The 20,121-nt window shown below is 43.7% G+C and overlaps 1 protein-coding gene and 1 pseudogene across 3 annotated transcripts in view; one reads left to right on the top strand and one right to left on the bottom strand.

Annotated features, from left to right (window-relative positions):
- ADGRG2 (adhesion G protein-coupled receptor G2) overlaps positions 1-20,121 on the bottom strand; it is a 121,767-nt gene that overhangs the window by 46,823 nt on the left and 54,823 nt on the right. The window contains exon 1 of one of the 3 annotated variants that reach the window (XM_018043948.1): positions 15,351-15,388. The exons of the other annotated variants lie outside the window; for them this stretch is intronic. Within the exon in view, the coding sequence (XP_017899437.1) occupies positions 15,351-15,387 (37 nt within the window). The 5' untranslated portion in view covers position 15,388. Of the gene's footprint in view, positions 1-15,350; positions 15,389-20,121 lie in introns of those variants that run through there. 3 annotated transcript variants of the gene reach the window in all.
- LOC102170216 lies at positions 8,325-10,984 on the top strand (annotated as a pseudogene).

Raw genomic sequence — 20,121 nt, 5'->3', positions numbered from 1 at the left:
CACCCCACTCCAGTACTCTTGCCTGGAAAATCCCATGGATGGAGGAGCCTGGTAGGCTGCAGTCCATGGGGTCGTGAAGAGTCGGACATGACTGAGCGACTTCACCTTCCCTTTTCACTTTCATGCATTGGAGAAGGAAACAGCAACCCACTCGTGTTCTTGCCTGGAGAATCCCAGGGACGGGGGAGCCTGGTGGGCTGCCGTCTATGGGGTCGCACAGAGTCGGACATGACTGAAGTGACTTAGCAGCAGCAGCAGCATGTACCCACAGGGAAAGGGGCTGATTTGCATTTTACCTCTTTCTTAGATGCTAGAGGAAATGGACAACTCAAGGGTAACAGGAGAGCCAGAGTAGAGAAGGGAACTTTACTGGGCCATCTCTGGGTAGGCAGGTTTGGCAGGCATGGACTCACAATCAAGAAAAACCTAATCAAAACATAGATCAAAGGCTAGATCAGCCCAGCTTTCAGGGCTCCCAGCAGAGACCTACATCGATGAAGGGAGAGAATCCAGTAAATAAAAGCTAGAGATTTTTAAATTGTTATTGTCCACGTTTTTCCTTTGGCTTCCCCCCCCCTCCAAAGGCCCAATTATCAATGACTAACATTTTATTCACTTTTTCTGTCTCTCATTATAATGCTCCACATCACTCCTCCTGGTTCAACATAGAGATGTCCCCATAGGCCTTCCACTTTCCTGAGTATCAGCATCTGTTTCTCTTGGGCTCTCTCCTAACTCACTTCCAATTTGTTACTAGCAAAGAGGTGGTCGGCATTTCCAGTGAGTCATATATTTGAGTTCCATGCCACTCTTAGGAGACAAAACATTTCCATTGTTAAAAAGACTCACAAGCAAGGAAAGGAAAAACACTTAAATTTTTCAGACTTTCCTTTGGAAACTTACAAAAAGCAAATTTCAAAGCATTATTCATTTATTGAAGTGTTGATTTAAGTCCATAAATAAAATTATTGTGATCTGTCTATAAAATTTACTCAATATGACTCCCTAGTGATTTTTTAAAAACAAAGTCCATATATTCCAATTATGATGAACAGGAGTTTGGCATGGCTAAGGTTTCAATGGAAGTCAAATGGAGGAACTGGCAACTCAAGAAACTGGCCCCCTCCTCTCCTCCATGGAGTCTCTTTCCCTACATCACCTCCCTGGCACATTCTTCGAGAGTTATTGCCACCACTTCCTCAAATCCAATCCCACATGGCCAAGTGTAGTCTGACCACTGCCATGTGAACACCTTACTCTCATTGCCTCTCTAACCCTACATATCGAAGAATTAGTCCCTCATTACCCCACAGCATTTCCATACCTAATCATTCTTGAATTTGATAGACTGCTGGAAATGTAATAGGGAATGGACAATCTTGACTCCATGTTGGATCTGTTTCTTTGACTGTAACCTTTGCTTTTCATTGCTTTTGTTAATATAATCATACATAATGGCCTGCCTCAGGGAACCCTCCTCTTCCTCACTGTTAAAGTTCCTTTGTTCAGCTATCAGGGAGACAATCTGACCCTGCCCACCTGGGAATGGCTGCAGAAAAGAAATTAATATATCCCCTATTTTTCAAGATAAATGACTTTTCTTACTTCACCTCCCCCAACTGTTCTATAAAAGAACCTGGCATCCAGACCCCATAAAATGGTTAATTTGAGACATTAGTCTGCCATCTTCTCAGTCTGCTGTCTTGCCAAATAGTTGTTATTCCTTGCCTCAACACATCTGTAGACTCAGTGGCCTGTTGTGCAGCTAGCGGAGTGAGCTTGACTTAGTAACACCAGCTGAACAATTTAAGTACGTTAGTTTCCTGCTGCTGCTGTAACAAATTACCATGAATTTATCGGTTTAAGACAATGCAAATTCATTATGTTAGAGTTCTGCAGGTCCAAAGTCCACCTGGTCTGGTCAGTCTTGCCAGACTAAAGTCAGGGTGTCAACAGCCTGCATTCCTTTCTAGAGACGGAGGGAAAATGTGTGGCCTCCTTATTTGGATAAATGGCAGTTCCTTGCAGTTGAAGCATCCAGGTCATTTTCTTGCTGGCTGTAAGAAAGTTCAATTCTAAAAGCCACCCACATTTCTTGGTTCATGCTCCATTCCTGAATCTTCAAAGCTAGCTACAGTGGATGGGGTGGGGAAGTCCTTCTCATGTAGCATCCCTCTGAATCACTCTTCTGCCTCTTCCAGTTTTAAGAAAGCAAGTGACTAGATTGGGCCCACCCAGGCTATCCAGGATCATCTCTCCATCCTATAGTCCTGATCTTTAGTCATGTCCGCAAATTCCCTTAAAGGCTATATATTTAAGGTTCCAGGTATTAGGAGCGGACATCTTTGGGGAGCCATTATTATTCCTTTGGACTCAAAAATTCAATTTTTTAAACTTATAGAGAATATGAGTTGCAAGGAACCACACTGTGAAGAAAAAATCCCACAGGGGTAAAGTGAAGGGCCCAGAACCCTAGAGTTAGTTTCAGCAATATAGCTGAGTTTACGAACCAAAGTCTCACTCCTGACTCCTCCCATTCTCCACCTCCCACCCCCAGATCCAGTCATCCATCCCGTGCATTCTTCTCACCATAGCAGCGAGCTTTTGCACGGATTAAAGAGAAATGATGTGTGTCATGGTAGTAATAGTGAACACTGATTGATGCTTCCTGTGAGCCAGGCTTGACACATGAAGGGCTTCATACATATTTCATTATTTAATCAGCCAACAACTGTATGAAATATGTGGATTCCTTAGAATCAGTCCGTTTTAGTGTTTGAGAAACTAAGGCTGGGCAAGGTTCTGTGAATTGTTCCATGCCTCCCTCAGAATTCTCTGTAGAGCTGGGGTTTGAACCCCGGCAGTCTGATTTCAGAGGCTACCCTCTGGGCCTCTATTCTGCTTCCCATGATAGACTCTGCAGACCATAAATTAGTATATAAATGTGGAGTATTATTACTAATATTCCCTAGTTTCTCTCTCATCTTTTTCTTCCCATGCACACTGCCCACTTCTAAACCCAGATCTTGATCGCCTCACATTTAAGTGAAATATTAGGAACCAGAATCTTCTCAACTGGAAAGGATCCTAACGTTCTTCACATTTGACTTCTCCCCCAGTTCAGTGAGCCAGCCACCAAATGCATACCACTGGCCACATCCAACTGACCTCCGTTGTTCTACCTTGCCCAAATAATGGGACTCACACTGAAGTTTTTGAAAGTTTGAATTACTTACCAACATTTAAAAATCAGATTTCAAATAAAATTCCAAAATTTTACCCTTCCAAAGTTGGAAGTTTCAGATGACCTCTGTCAGCTCTCTAGCCCTTGAAAGCATGCTCTGGCAGGAAGCTGATGGATACGGCTCTCTCCTCTTTCTATCTTAAAAGTGTATTCACTGATTCCACCATTTACTTAGCACCACTGGGCACTGTTATTAATACTTAACTTTTTCCCTGTATGTCTTGTTTTCCCAACTAAATGCTAAACTGCTTGATGCTTTATTATTTTCAGTTATCCAGTGCAGGGCTTTGTATGTGATTATGTTCAAAATATGTTTGGGTTGCCTGATGACATCATTATGGAGTCTCTATCAGAAACACATCACAGGTAGTTCAAGAGCAGGAATTTAATGCAAATACTGCAAGGGGTCAGGTCCCTGTGATACAAACCACAGCAGGGGAAAGATGGGCAGATCTGAGAGCAGTGAGGCTGAGTCCATTAAGGAATGACTTAATACTTCTTAGATGGTTATTGCTCAGAATTGCCCTCTGGAGTAGTAACTACAACTGTCACTCCATCTTGCCTAACATATCTTCCAAAGGAATACAAAAATGGCTATTCAAACAAACAAGCATCTCCTGCAGCAACAATCTCAACACTATACCTTTATTGACCTTTCCTCTGTTCCTAATGTGCTCTTCCTGCTCCCTCACTCCTGATTCCTGGGATCAACTCAAAAACCACCTGCACCCAAGTCATACAAGGTCATGTGTGAGGTTTCTGAGGTTTTTCTTTTTCTTCTGCTATTTGACATGTGGGAAATATAAGACTTCAAATGGGAGACAGTCGGTTGTCTTTAAACCCGAGACTGTTGTAATAACTCTTTACTCCCAGCGCATCCCCCCATCCCAAGTTGGATGGGAAAGATAAAGGCTTAATCTTTTAGGAGTGGATCTAAGAAGAATGACTAGACCCGTTAGCATGAATATTTTAGACCCAATAAAATTTGTAATCCAGTGACAGTCCTTCTCTGGATTGAATTACTGTTTCAATGAGAGATGATTCAAAACAAGGCACCACGCCTTAGGCACTCTTATATGGGAACCCCAAACAAAACAATATTTTTTATACTAGCTCTCAAGGACTCTCCCAAGAAGCATATTTTTCAGACTTTACTACATAACAGACAAAATGAATGAAAACATTTCTTCAGTGACACAACCGAAATGTGTTTACTTAAGCTGTGACCATCTCACGTCACAGTGCTCAATAAATACTGACATAACGTTTTTATTAAACAATTAATAATGACATCACTAAAGAAAACTTCAGCTCCTAGCTGATGGAATTTCCCCAAGTGCAAACAACTGGCAATTGTAGGTGGGCCTTGGCCAAAATAGGAAGAGTGAAATGTGTTCTTGATCCCCCAGCCTCTGGGTCTTGCTCCTCTCCCGGGTGAGGATAGGAGAACCACTCCAGAGCTGATCTGGCCTCTCTCAGGGGTTAACAGATCTAGCAGACAATCTAGGAGATGCATTTTGTGTGTATTTACATGCATTTTTTTCCGGGAAGAATAGAGTCCCAAAAGAAAGTCTATTTAAGTTAACAAGCATGTATACAGCATTACTATGATCCAGCACTTCATAAATATTATCTCCTAGTCCTCATGACAATATTACATGGAAAGTAATCCCCATTTTACAAATGGGGAAACTGAGGCACAGGAGGTCAAATAACATGGAAAGGGATAGAGCTAGGGTCTGAGCCTAGCCTTTCCAGCCCTCCTACATTGGGCTGCTTCTCACCTTGGGCTGTGATCTAAAACAACGATGGGCCACTGACCTTATGGCCATCCACCCTGCTCTATCAGGAAGGACGTGCACTTTAGGAAGGAGGAGAGCCTTGAAGTAAACTATTTCTGACAGGTGAGGGATATGAGAGCATCATCCCCCACTTTCCAGTGTCTGTGCAGTTAGACATATAGACAGTAATCTAGGCTTCTGGTCAAGGCCAGTGCAGATAAAGGAGTACTTGGCTTATGCTTTCCATTGTAAAATGCTAGCCACAACTTGGGTTCACTCTACTTCTAAAGGCTCGTAGCTTCTGGAGCTTTTTAGTCTGATATGTAAATCTTAGTGCTTCAAGAGGCAGCGAGGGAGTATGCCTCTATTGAATGCTGGCATTAAGTCCAGGCATCTTCATGGAATCTACCTCCATGCCCATGAAACATGGCCCTCCATCCAGACCTCAGCTCCCTGGCCCTCCCCTCTGGCATCCCAGCTATCTCTTCAACACACCAGGCACAGCCTTACCTCAGGGCCTTTGCACTTGCTGTTCCCTCTGCCTGAAATACTCTTCCCATAGAGAACCTCTTGGTTTGCCCTGGTGTCTCTTTCAAATGTTGCTCAAATATCATCTTCCCTGAGAGACTGATTCAGACCACTCTATTTCCAAAGGATGAATGAGCATGCCTCCTTAAATAACTTTAAATGTGATTAAGAGACTAGGCTCTTAAGGGAGAGGTTCAAATGCTGGCTCTGCCATGAAAAAATTTCTGGCATTTCTCTGCTTGTATTTATTCATCTGTAAAATGGGGGCAACTATTTTAAATGAAATTATATTACATTTACAAAGTATTTTTATCACAGTTTCCACAGTAAGTTGTAATGTTAATTCAGGCTATATGACTTTGTGTCCTTGGATAAAGTTTACCTTTATATAATAAACTGTTTTTCTTAATGCAAACAATGTGATATAAATAATTTGCAGAGGAGCATTTTTAAAAAATCATGTAGTTTCTCTCTAAGACTTGTATGATGTCATTTGCATTCTAATTCTAAAACATTCCTATCTATTCACTAATGCTTGAATAGTCAGAGTATCTACTATAACACTGTGTTTGTCTAATGCAAGTTTCCTTAGCTTAGCAACATTTCCTAGAAAGACCATAGGTTCCATCATTTTGTATTACACATCAGGAAATGGAAGTTCACAGAAACCATTTCAGAGGTGAAGGAGACTTGAGATGACCTAGTAGAATATTGTAAATCCAGAAAAGCGGCAAAGGTAGTCACTTACACTGTATTTCTTTACTTCAAAAATCATTTATTTACGCACCATAGGTGGCATAAGGAAAGAGTGTGTGATCTTTATTTGAAATTAGCTTTCTCCTGGTTTTCTACTGCTGATCACAAACACTGGATACAGTTATCTCTGTGGTCTTTGCTTGACACAAAAAAGGGAGGAAATTTTTACTTAAATCATTTGAAAGACAGATCTTTTAGGACTTGGAGTTCACTGGAAGAAAAGTATTATAACATAAGCCATAGGTCTGGAAAAGACTAGATATCAAATCAGTCCAAGCCCCTCAGTCTACAAGGGAGGGAAGAAGCTCAGGAACATGAAGGGATTTGCCCAAAGCTCGGTCATTTATTTCAATTTTTCAAGGCCTCCTATACATGAGACATTGGGGGTATAAAGCAGGGAATAAAATATAAGCAGGGAATGAAACAAAACTCCTGGCTGCAAACAGAGTTTACATTTTAGTGATTTTATGCAACTCACTTTAAAGTTTTAAATTTCTACCTTGAAAAATATTCTATCACTGAAAGTTCTTTACTAATCCAAACTTTATGTCATTTGCATTCCTAAAGGGAAACAAGAGGCAAGGGTGTAGGTCATATAAGACACTTACATTAAAAACAAGCACAACTGCCACAGACATCATTGCAAAGGCATCCTCAATTTACTTTGATGGGTTTTTACACCACTGTGATCTTGTGAACACGAGGCTTCTTGCCAAGATCAATCTGTTTCTTATTTCCTTGAAGCAAAGATGTACCCACATCATGGTACGTTTCAAACAGCATGTTCTCTTGGAACATCGACTTACTTCTTAATAGATTAAATCAGCGAAACTATTGCTTTTATTCCTCAGATGTCTTGGAGGTAAAAATCCATCACAAGATAAATGAATACAGCAAAGTTTCAGTAAAAATTGTGTAAAAGTTAACATTTTTAACTGCTTCAGGGACTAAACATTGAGGGAGTGGTTAAGGACCCAAGTTCTAGAATTCTGTTGTTGTTGTTGTTCAGTCACTTAGTCGTCTCCAACTCTTTGCAACTCCATGGACTGTAGCACGTCAGGCTTCCCTGTCCTTCACTATTTCCCAGAGTTTGCTCAAATTCATGTCCATTCAGTCAGTGATGCCATCCAACCACCTCATCCTCTGTCACCCCCTTGTCCTCTTGCCTTCAATCTTTCCCAGCATCAGGGTCTTTTCCAATCAGTCAGCTCTTTGTATCAGGTGGCCAAAGTATTGGAGCTTCAGCATCAGTCCTTCCAATGAATATTCAGGGTTGATTTCCTTTAGGATTGACTGGTTTGATCTCCTTGCAGTCCAAGGGACTTGCGAGAGTCTTCTCTAGCACCACAGCTTGAAAGCATCAATTCTTAAGTGCTCAGCCTTTTTTACGGTAGAGCTCTCGAGAATGCTACCACTTCTACTTTTCAGTTGTGTGAAGTGATTCGAACTGTCCAAGCCTCAGTTCCCTCATTTAGAAAATAAAGGATTAACACTTGATTGTAGCTCCTGTCAGGATTCACTAAGGTAACACATGAAGCTTTTTAAAAAATACTTATTTATTTGGCTGAGCCAGGTCTGAGTTGCTGCATGTGGGTCTTCGATCTTTGTTGTGGCATGTGAACTCTTAGTTGCAACATGTGGGGTCTAGTTCCCGGACTAGGAATCAAATGTGGGTTTCTGGCACTGGGATTGAGGAGTCTTAGCCACTGGACCACCAGGGAAGTCCCAAAGTATTTAAACTGATGTGACAAATGTAAACCTCTATGAAGACCCACACCCTCTCCAGCCTTCTGTTCTTTCATCCTGCAGATACTGTTAGTTTAGGCACTCAGCCATTCAAAGTGAAGGTAAAGTCACTCAGTGTCTGACTCTTTGCGACCCCATGGACTATACAGTCCATGGAATTCTGCAGCCCTGAATACTGCAGTGGGTAGCCTTTTCCTTCTCCAGGGGATCTTCCCAACCCAGGGATCGAATGCAAGTCTCCCATATTGCAGGCAGATTCTTGACAGCTGAGCCACAAGGAAAGCCCAATACTGGAGTGGGTAGCCTGTCCCAGGAATTGGACCAGGGTCTTCTAGCATTGCAGGCAGATTCTTTACCAACTGAGCTATCAGGGAAGACAACCTTTCAAAACCTTAGGTTATCTCCATTTTTACTTGAGATCCCTAGCCCCTCCCTTTCAGTGTTTTTCAGATGGCTACCACTGTTTCAGCATCAAATACAAACTGAAAATATCCAGGCACAGCATTATCAAATAGAACTTTCTGCAACGATGGAAATACTGTGTCTGCACTGTCCCATAAGGCAGCCACTAGCCCCGGGTGAACACTGAGTGCTTGACATGTAACTTGTGTGACTGAGGATCTGAATTTCTAATTTCACCTCATTTTAATTAATTTAATTTTAAATAGCCACATCCGTCTAGTGGCTATCATATTAGAGAGAGTGCATGTCTAGAGGAAGAGGAGAAACCTGGAGTGTCAAGAGTGGGGAAGTTTTTCCTAGAAGTCCCCCAGCAGATTTTCCCAGGTGTCTCTTTGGGCTAAAGCTGGTCACATGCCTACTCCTAAATCAAATATTGGCAAGGAAAACCATTTCCACAGGTAGCTTAAAATAATCAAGATTCAGTGAGGGCACAGCAGCCCCAGCCCTGGCAGCACCTGAGCTAGAGCAGGCAGCAGGGCATAGAGGGGCTCAGAGGAGCTGAGCTGGCCCGTGGTGGGTGAGGGGCCCCGCTGGACACTTCTCTCTTCTTTCTGTAATTGATAGTTTGGGCGGTAAAGAGATGACTGACAGTGTAAAAACCTTCCTGCAGGATCTTGCCAGGAGAATCAAAAGACTCCATTTGGGGAATTTGTACCATCTCAAAGCTAAATGCTTGAATTCAGCAAAAGAGACAGGAGCAGCGTTGAAGAAGGGCAAGCAGTGTCCTGGCTCAGAGGAGAGCCCAAAGCATAGAAAGGAAGCAAGAGAGTGAACCACATATTGTTAGTAGAATTTTTCAGTGCTGCGCTTGGAATGGTGGAGTTTTCTGGTTCAGTCTCCCTATTTTTTCGAATCCCTGTCCTTCAATCAGTAACAGCCCAGATTATTGGTGACCCATACTACATGGGGATGTCTGGTCGTGGCTGGAGTTCTTCCTTACATCACTTTTCAGTGCTCTCTGGGTGCTGCCCCTCTTTGTACTCAACAAAGTCGTCAACATGATTTGGTTTCAGGATATAGCCAACCTGGCTGGCATTCAAGGTATCGGGGAGGAAGCCTCACCCATTCCCTAGTATCAGGAAAATAAATGCTGACATGCTCTTCAACCGCTTGCTTCAGGCTCTCTTCCTCCTCCAAGGAATGTTTGTGAGTCTCTTTCCCATCCATCTTATTGGTCAGCTGGTTAATCTCCCGCATACTATACTGCTTCGTATATTGTTGGTTCAATAAAGGAATTGAAATGCACCAGCGGCTGCCAAACATGGAAAGGAACTGGCCTTACTACTTTGGATTTGGTTTGCCCCTGGCTTTCCTCACAGCAATGCAGTCCTCCTTCATTGTCGGTGGCTGCCTCTTCTCCATGCTCTTTCCTTTATTCATTATCAGCACCAATGAAGCAAAGATGCCTGGCAAAGCATACCTTTTCCAATTGTGCCTCTTCTCCTTGGTAGTTTTCTTAAGCAAAAGACTCTTCCACAAGACAGCCTACCTGCTGTCGGCCCTGAGTAGATCTACTTCTGCAGAAAAATTCCCATCACCACACCCATCTCCTGCCAAACTGAAGGCTGCTGCAGGCCACTGAGTTGGTCACCCACCATCCAGAGTAGGTGGGTGGGATCAGAAAGATGCTGTGGCAGGTCTTTTCCTGGCTCACCTCCATTCCCTCCCAAGGAAGGTGAGGCCTACCCTGCCAAGAGCCCTGCCCACACTCCATTCTCTCTGAGGAATCCAGATTTTTGTCTCCGGTGCATGTAAAAGGCAGAATCTTCCTGATAACCAACCAGTATGGATTTTCAACACCGGTAAGTCTGAAAGGACCACAGGTTTTTCTGCAGTTCTTTTCTAGCATTTGCCGGCCCCATTCCTGGACTGATCTGAATACTCTCTCCCTGTGCCATTTCCGCTCTCACTTCCCCATCTTGCCTTCCACCACTCTCGGATGAATGGATTTTTGTAATTCGACCTACTGTATTTGGTGGACCTGTTATTTTTGTTCTTCTGTGAAGCACATATATTGGGCGTGGGAGGGACAGGAGGCTCAGCTGCTCCTGGTCACTCACTTTATAGTCATCACTGTCTTGTTTCTTGTAACTCAGGTTAGATTTTGGTCTCTTGCTCCACTGTAAAAACAAAAAACAAAACACGAGCTGGAAGACACGGGACAGAAGACAGACCTCACAGCCAGATCTCCACCGTGTTTGAGGAATGATTTTCTTTCTCCACCTTTAAGGGGAAAAAGCTTTTTCACTGGTACATTTAAAGATCTGCCAAAGACAGGGAGGTACCAATTTCGGACAAGCGCCACTGCAACATGGAATGCTCAAAGAACCTGAACTTTTAAACTCTGGACGTCTGAACTTGACTGCTGGCCACTTCAGGGCCTGTCTGGTGTTTCAAAGGAGTATTGTGGGAAGCCACTCAGTCATGTCCAACTCTTTGAGACCCCATGGGCTGCAGCCCACCAGGCTCGTCTGTCCATGGAATTCTCCAGGCAAGAGCACTGGACTGCATTGCCATTCCCTTCTCCAGAGGATCTTCTCAACCCAGGAATTGAACCTGGGTCTCCAGCAATGCAGGCAGATTTTTTACCATCTGAGCCACCAGGGAAGCCTGGAATATTGGAAGCCAAAGAACACTGGGTGCTGCAAATAGGAACTGAAGGGGTAAACTTATTAAACCCTTTAAACCTGGAAGAAAAAAAAAGTCAGAATTTACTCAGGAGAAGGGTGGAAAGAGGAGAGCACCCTACAAAGCCAGGCTTAGCCAGCAAGTAAAGAAACAAAGCATGGTTGTAACATTAACAATCAGGAGTAAGTTCCACACAGCTTCTGTACTGTCTAGATCAGGAGTAAACTACAGTCCATGGGCCAAATCTTGCAACTCAAGTTTTACTGTCTCAAAACCACACCTACTCATTTACATTAGTGGTTGGGACATAGACTTGGATTACTGTGATATTGAATGGTTTGCCTTGGAAACGAACAGAGATCATTCTGTCCTTTTTTAGATTGTACCCAAGGACTACATTCTGGACTCTTTTGTTGACTATGAGGGCTACTCCATTTCTTCTAAGGGATTTTTGCCCACAGTAGTAGATATAATGTTCATCTGAATTAAAATTGCCCATTCCAGTCCATTTCAGTTCACTTATTCGTAAAATGTCGATGTTCACTCTTGCCAGCTCCTATTTCACCACCCGACTTACCTTGCTTCATGGACCTAACATTCCAGGTTCCTATGCAATACTGTTCTTTACATCATGAGACTTTACTTCCATCACTCAGTCAAATCCACAAGTAGGCGTTGTTTTCACTTTGGCTCAGCCTCTTCATTCTTTCCAGAGCTACTTCTCCACTCTTCTCCAGTAGCATATTGGGCACCTAATGACCTGCGGGTTCATCCTTCAGTGTCTTATCTTTTGGCCTTTTCACACGGTTCATGGGGTTCTCAACACAAGAATACTGAAGTGATTTGCCATTCCCTTCTCCAGTGGACCACATTTTATGAGAACTCTCCACCATGACCCATCCGTCCTAGGTGGCCCTACATAGCATAGCACATGGTCTCACTGAACTGTGGAAAATTCTTCAAGAGATGGGAATACCAGACCACCTTACCTGCCCGCTGAAAAATCTGTATGCAGGTCAAGAAGCAACAGTTAGAACCGGACATGGAACAATGGACTTGTTCCAAATTGAGAAAGGAGTATATCAAGGCTGTATATTGTCACCTTGCTTATTTATATGCAGAGTACATCATGCGAAATGCCGGGCTGGATGAAGCACAAGCTGGAAACAAGATTGCAGGGAGAAATATCAATAACCTCAGATATGCAGATGACACCACCCTTATGGCAGAAAGTGAAGAGGAACTAAAGAGCCTCTTGATGAAAGTGAGAGGAGAGTGAAAAAACTGGTTTAAAACTCAACATTCAAAAAACAAAAGACAATGGCATCCGGTCCCATCACTCCATGGCAAACAGACAGGGAAATAATGGAAACAGTGACAGATTTTGTTTTCTTGGGCTCCAAGATCACTGCAGATGATGACTGCAGCCATGAAACTAAAAGAAGCTTGCTCCTTGGAAGAAAAGTTATGACCAACCTAGACAGCATATTAAAAAGCAGAGACATTACTTTACCAACAAAGGTCCACCTAGTCAAAGCTATGGGTTTTCCAGTAGTCATGTATGGATATGAGAGTTGGACCATAAAGAAAGCTGAGCACCAAAGAACTGATGCTTTTGAACTGTGGTGTTGGAGAAGACTCTTGAGAGTCCCTTGGACTGCAAGAAGATCAAACGAGTCAATCCTAAAGAAAATCGACCCTGAATGTTCATTGCAAGGACTGATGCTGAAGCTGAAGCTCCAATATTTTCTGCACCTGATGTGAAGAGCTGCCTCATTGGAAAAGACCCTGATGCTGGGAAAGATTGAAGGCAGGAGAAGAAGGGGACAACAGAGGATGAGATGGTTGGATGGCATCACCGACTTGATGGACATGAGTTTGAGCAAGCTCCAGGAGTTGGTGATAGACAGGGAGGCCTAATGTGCTGCAGTCCATGGGGTCTCAGAGTTGGACATGACTAAGCAACTGAACTCAACTCATTTACATATTGTCTAGGGCTGCTTTTGAGCAACTAGGGCAAACCCGAGTAGTTGGCCAGAGACCATATGGTTTACAAAGCCAAAATGTTTATCATCCTATTCCTTAAAGAAAAGCTTGTCAAGCCCTCATCTAGAACAACATCCCTCATGGTTAAAGTCACCTGCATTTAAGATCTTGGCTAAAACATACTCATATGGCCAAAAGTAGGCACTTCATATGGGCTACTGTATAAGAAAGTTCTGGAAAGCTGCTTTTGGCACCCTGATACTGTTTCTTGCTGGATAACCTAGTAAAGGACCCACCACTTTGAGCTTCAGTCTTCTCACCAGCAAAATAAGGATGTCCTAATACAAACTTCTCCACCCACTTCAGGGGGACATGGGGAGACGATGGATGCCAAGGTGCTCCACAGACCATGAAGAGTCCAGAGGGGTTGCTGCTGCTGTTCTTAATGTTCAGTACTATGTGCTGTTGCCACTGGATCCTAGAGAGACCCTGGAACTTTTCTGTGATCAGCAAGGCAAGGATAGCACTGGTCACTGGGACATTTACCAGTCAGCAAAAGCCATTTCTGGAGCTTTCAGCAATATGGAAATCAAGAGATCCATTGGCTCTGTTGTAACTTTAAGAGTTTTTAAAATAGCGTCAAATAGAAAAATGTAGTTTAGAAAAAAATGTGACTTTTAAATTGTTTCCAATTTCATATTAAGAGCTTCAAATAGGAGAGTAGCCTTAAAATGGGACTGCTGAGATGAGTGGTTCTTAGTTCAAGGCAAACCCCAAGGATCCCCAGTATCCCAGGACAACACATCAGGAACTCAAAGACAGAACCTATTGGATAATTGAACTCATAATGTCAAAGTGTGAAGGAACCTTAACAGGCAATCAGCTGAGCCCCTTCAACATATGGAGGAAAGGAAACATATTCTTCAAGGGTAATTGGTGCCCATGTCCAGCCACCTCACTGAAGTCTATGCAAAAGTTTAGAGGAATAATATATGTTGTATCAGAACTCATTGGGTTCAGATGAGTATAATGCTGGTGCCTTAAGCTGAGGAGGGCAATCCACGTTTTAGTATATCTCTAGGCTTTAGAATAGAGCCACAAATCAAAAGCAACCAAGCAGCCAATTTCTTGAGCACTTACTATGTGCTAACACTTTGGAGGACAGAGAGAGGACCTGAGCCTGAACTTGGGACCTAACAAGATATTACTTCATATCAGCAAAGATAAAACCATGAGGAGGAGCAGAATTCAGGACATAGTGACAGCCTTCAACAATTCCTATCAGTGCTCTCACAAACTCAAAGTATTCAGTATGCATGTGCTTTAAGAGTTAGTTTTAAATATATGGACAGAATTTAGATGCAGACAGTAGCAACAAGAAACAAACAAAATTTTAAAAGCCCTCAAGCTTCCTTTGATGTTCAGGATGACATCTTGTGCTGTCTCCATTCCAGAAGTACAGGAAAAGGATCCTTAAACCTGATGAATGACTAAAGAGAATGCTCTCTTCTGCTCTAAAATGCTCTCTAGTCAACTCCATGTCTTCCAGATAAATGCGCAATCTTTGTTTTCCCTCCTCTTCCTTTTGGTAGTCAAGATGGCTTCTAGGTCAGGAAGGGGAAGCCAGTGTTCTCACAGCAGGGAGAAGGGCTCTGCATCAGTGAGCTTACCTCGTGCTGAGCCCTGGGTTCTCAATGGCCTCTCCAGAGATCCCCTTCACCCAGCAGGGTTCCTTCAGGGCCCACTGGTATCCACTGCTTAAGGCCATGTCCAGTGGGCCCCATGTTCTATTCTCTCAGAATCCTACCCAACCTGGGGGGCCCACTCTTGCTGATGCAGTTCCTCTCAGATCTTACTACCAAGTGTCTGTCACATCCTCCCTGTGGTCCCTGGTCTCCGCTGTCCACACCATTATCTCTGCAGCCCTGGCTCTCAGCGGAGCTACCCGCTAGGAACACAAGAACCATTGAGAATCCCTTCCCTTCACACAAGAAATGAGAGAGACTTCAACAGGACATCACCTCCAGCCTCCTCTCTGCCTAAGCACACTGTGCCGCCATTTATCATCCCTACCATTGCTCTCTGTTGATGTGTGCGCCACTGTGAGGAGTTCTCACCCAGAATTCTAAGTGGAAAGTGAGACACAATCTCCTCTGGTTTCAGTTTCCTCCTCAACCCATCCAGAGTCTCTGTCATTCCTTGTCACAACTTCTACTTACCAGGGAAAGAGTCAGGACCCAACAGAAGTGACCTCATCATGCCTGCGGGAGATTTTGGGAGGTTGAGAGATTAACCTAGTATCAGATCACCATTGTGGTATTTATAATCTCAACTTTCAGTTCAGTTCAGTCGCTCAGTAGTGTCTGATTCTTTGCGACCCCATGGACTGCAGCACACCAGGCTTCCCTGACCATCACCCTCTCCCAAAGCTTGCTCAAACTCATGTCCGTTGAGTCAGTGATGCCATCCAACCATCTCATCCTCTGTTGTCCCCTTATCCACCTGCCTTCAATCTTTCCCAGTATCAGGGGTTTTTCCAATGAGTCAGTTCTTCACATCAGGTGGTCAAAGTATTAGAGCTTCAGCTTCAGCATCAGTCCTTCCAGTGAATATTCAGGACTGATTTCCTTTAGGATTGACTGGTTTGATCTTCCTGCTGTCCAAGGGGCTCTCAAGAGTCTTCTCAATTTTATAGAGAGGAATTGAGGGACAAGTAGACCAGCACTGGGTTTACATACAAGACTGTTTCCCTACCTTTCAGGAGCACACAGTCTACCTCCTACAGCTCTGACACGCATTGCATAAAAACAAAGACTTGGATGGACAAAGCATGAGAGGGTAAGAGGAGAAAAGACAGTGAGGCCTTGGAGAAGGGGACTTAGAGAGAAATCTATCACTAGAAATGCCTGCAGTACAGAAAGATCTAGATCCAGCCCAGAAAGAGACTAAGTTGGGATTATAGCTCATGAGATCACCAAACTGGCTCTCATGTGTAATTGTTTCCAAATGGGAAAGACAATTCTGCAAGAATGAAATTATAACCATCTTCCACTAATACGTCATCTAACCCTCTGGAAAATAGTTGTACCTAAAAGGAGACCTCCTTGGAAGACAAAAAAGCAGCAGCAGCAGAGGAAAAAAAGAAAGCAAAGAAAAAATGACATTGGCATAGCCCAAGAAAGCTAGAGACCAGAGGTAAGTAAGTTATAGTTACCTGTCAAACCTCATTTGGGCATTGGGTAGACCAAGAATGACTCCCTCAAAGCTACCAAACTACATGAATGACCACCAAACTATACAACTGAAAGTGTGAAGTTCTACGGGCTCTGTCTGGTGGCCAGCAACCTAACAAGAGAGTATCAGTCCAATCTCTCCTCATTGCTAGGAGCTACTGAGTCATCTCTCAGGCTTCCAGGGTGAAGCTACCATGCCTGCAGTCCACATCCCCCAGAGCCAGGGGCAGTGGCTGCTCTCTGGCAGTTTAGTTCAGACTCCCTCTCCATCTTCTCTTCATGCCTCACCCCACGTTCATTCAGTCTTCCCTTCCTGGGCAACCCGGTAGAGTAGGAACAGTACAGGCTACTGATTCCAATGGGGAATCCTCCAAGCTGTTTGACTCTGGGCAAATGACTTAATCTCTTTGATACTCAGTCTCTTCATCTGCAAACAGAAATGAAAAATATCTACCATAAAGGGTTTTTGTGAGGATTAAACAAGATGATCTATGTAAAGCACCTTGAATGGCCTGCCCCAGGGCAGGTCATCAATACTCATTAGTTTTCATCCCATGAGTTTCTCATCCACCTTGTCGAACTTTTCTTCCCCCTTCTCACTTGGCACATACCATGTGCTGAAAAGACTGATGATGCCAAGGAAGTATGTTTGACTTCCTTGACATGAGACAAAGTGACATGACACAAAGTGACAAGTATAAAGAAGACATGCATAAAAACAAAAGGGAGCACTGATAAAAGAGATTTAATTCTTCTGAAGAGGTCAGGGGAGGTTTTCTAGAGGTAGTCATACTGGGCTGCACTTTGGAGAATGAGCATGTTTCCCAATGGGGATGACCCCAGGAAGCAGAGGGAGGGAGTAGGGAAGGGAGTAAAGCCAACAGTGGGTACATTAATGAGCACATTGCTACCGTGGGCATCTGGGGCCCATCCAACAATCCACTGGGTGTACAGAACACACTTTAGCATGATCCCACCAAGGGCTGGGGAAGCTGGCATAGGTAAGCACCAACTCCCTTTCTTCACCATTCTGGGGTATTAACTCTCTGGCACTACTAGCTGGTTCCTTGCACAGGTCAAGCATAGACCCATGGGCACAGATCATTCTCAGTCAGTGAGACATGGGAGCCATCAAGAAGGCACAGGATCTGTCTGAAGATAACCTCTGGGTGGCTCAAGGGGACATGGGCAGAGCACCAATAGCATCTGCTACAGGTGGCTTAGCATCCTACTAGCGTCATGCATGAACTTGGCCAGAGGCCACATATGTTAGAGCCCCATAGCACTGACTCACACTTTGGGATTTAGTTACAGTTTGTACTTTTTTTCATGTATCCTAGTCATGCCCCTCCAACTGGAGTGTAAACTCCCTGGACTCAGAAATGATGCTCACTCAGCAGGCAGTAATGCTGGGCACACAGCAGGCACTCATTACCACACAACTACTTATCTAGTGTAGTACAATCAGCAGGTCCCCTCGGCCTTCATCAAAGACCAGGCATCCTGAACTGAAGAGAACCTGTCTCAGCCCAAAGTTGTTCAGAAAGATGGTGCCTATAAGCTATCTGGATGATCCAGTCTGACATCCAGTCCTAAAGTGGATTCCAGCTTTATTTTTAACTTACAGATATACAACTGCTATGCAGAGTACACAACCTAGTGTAGCAGAGAGCTTAAGGATGCTAGAAGATAGGAGAGTGTAGTGGTTAAACACACAAACTTTGAGTCAGATGACCTGAGTTGGAATCGCAGCTCTGCAACCAAAATGTGCAGGCTAGGGCAAGTTGCTTACCTCTGTGCCTCAGTTTCCTATAAAATGGAGCTAATAATACTACTGCCTACTACAAAGGGTTACTGAGTGAGCTTTAAATGAAATAGTTTTTTATAAGGGCTCAGAACAGTGGCTGGCACAAGGTAAATATTATCAAAGTAATTATTAGATAACATGAATGAATACTCTTAATGGGAGTTCTGAAAGACAATAATGATCTCCAATTTAGCCCTTTCCAGATCCCAACACACTTCATTCAGAAAAACCTTTGCATATACGATGTTGTATGTCAATAGAGATGGAAAAGAAAAATGTCTGCCATCATGAAGTTTCTTTTTTTAACATATATTGAGCCTTACAAAAGCCCTCTAGAGGAGCTCAGTATTATACTCATTTTGAAGATGAGGAAACTGAGCCCCATATCAGTCTAGTAGCAAATCGAGATCATACAAATAGCAGGTGGCAGGCATGTGGAGGGCTTGAACCATGGATCTCACCATATTCTACTATATCATGTGGCACAGTAAAGTTCAGCCAGTTCTTTAAGACCGTGGTTCTATGCTTGGGTAGGCATCAACAACACCCAGAGGGCTGATTAAAGCACAGATGGCTGGGCCTCACCCCCCAACTCACCAGGTCTAGGCTGGGCCTGAGAATCTGCACTTCTGAAAAGCTCCCAGATGATGCTGATGCTGCCTGTCTGGGGGCCACACTCTGAGAACCACTGCCTGAAGAAATCAATTCATCAGAGAGCCAGAGCAAGAAATACATTCAGTGACCTTAGCATCCACTCAGGTTTTCCCTGCTCGGGTTGGTGTCAGAGCTGTGCCCTCTCCTGCTTACCTGGCCCATTTTCACCATTTACTGAAATTAATTAATTAATTATATTATTACTTTTGGCTGTGCTGGTCTTTGTTGCTGTGTGGACTTTTCTCTAGTTGTGGCGATCAGGGGCTACAGTTTCGTTGTGGAGCACGGGCTCTAGGGCGTTCAGGCTTCAGTAGCTGTAGAACATGGTGGGCTCAGTAGTTGTGGCTCCCGAGCTCTAGAGCACAGATTTAGTAGCTGTGGCGCACAGACTTAAGTGCTCCACGGCATGTGGCATCTTTTCAGATCAGGGATCAAATTTGTGTGTCCTGCATTGGCATGTGGATTCTTAACCACTGGACCACCTTCTGGCTTCACAGAAGCCCCTATTTTCGTCATTTTTAAATATACTTCTTCAAAACAGACTTATTTCTATCAAGCAGCTTTCCTTCGGATGATTTTTCCCCTCGTGTTCCACTTTCGTTCCTCATCTACCCTGTGGTGAAAAAAGCGCTGAAACACGAGACCAAAGATCTAGTATCTAGTCTGGCTCCACTGCTTCCTAACCAATAATGTCCCTGGGGACATTTACTCATCAGTAAAGTGAGGACGTTTGATTTTTGCCCTGACAATCCCACAGGGATGTCAGTGTGCTGGGTACATATAATTTCTTACACTTACATTAAGATGCCCCAAGGAGACGGTGAGTGAGCACAGTTTATAAGAACGTCACATGGCCACAACAGAGTTTGTACCCCATGATGTATATCTGGAGTTCTCTCTTCCTACTTATGTCTTCTGCCAGTTGTGGAGGCAATGGGATTGCCTCTGAACCAGTCACATCAACATCACCTGGGAGTTTGTTAGAAATGCCAATTCTCAGGGTCCCCCCCGAGCTACTAATCCAAAACTCTCATGGATGGGTTTGTCTTAACAAGCTTTCTATGTGATTCTGATGTACACTCAAGTTTGAAAACTCTGGTTTTGTGGTTACAAGCACAAAATTCCAAGTTAAGTACAATTCCCACAGCACTCACTTCCTTGAGCAAGTTACTTATCTCTCTGAGCCTGAGTTTCTTGATCTGTGAAATGGTGCTAAGACTAGGATTTCCCCTCAACAGACTTGGTTTAGCAGCTTAAGAGAGTGGGTGGATTGATAGGCAAAGCACATAGAGACCC

Source organism: Capra hircus (assembly GCF_001704415.2).
Source record: "Capra hircus breed San Clemente chromosome X unlocalized genomic scaffold, ASM170441v1, whole genome shotgun sequence".
NCBI lineage: Eukaryota > Metazoa > Chordata > Mammalia > Artiodactyla > Bovidae > Capra > Capra hircus.
This window is presented reverse-complemented; position numbering and strand designations above follow the sequence as displayed.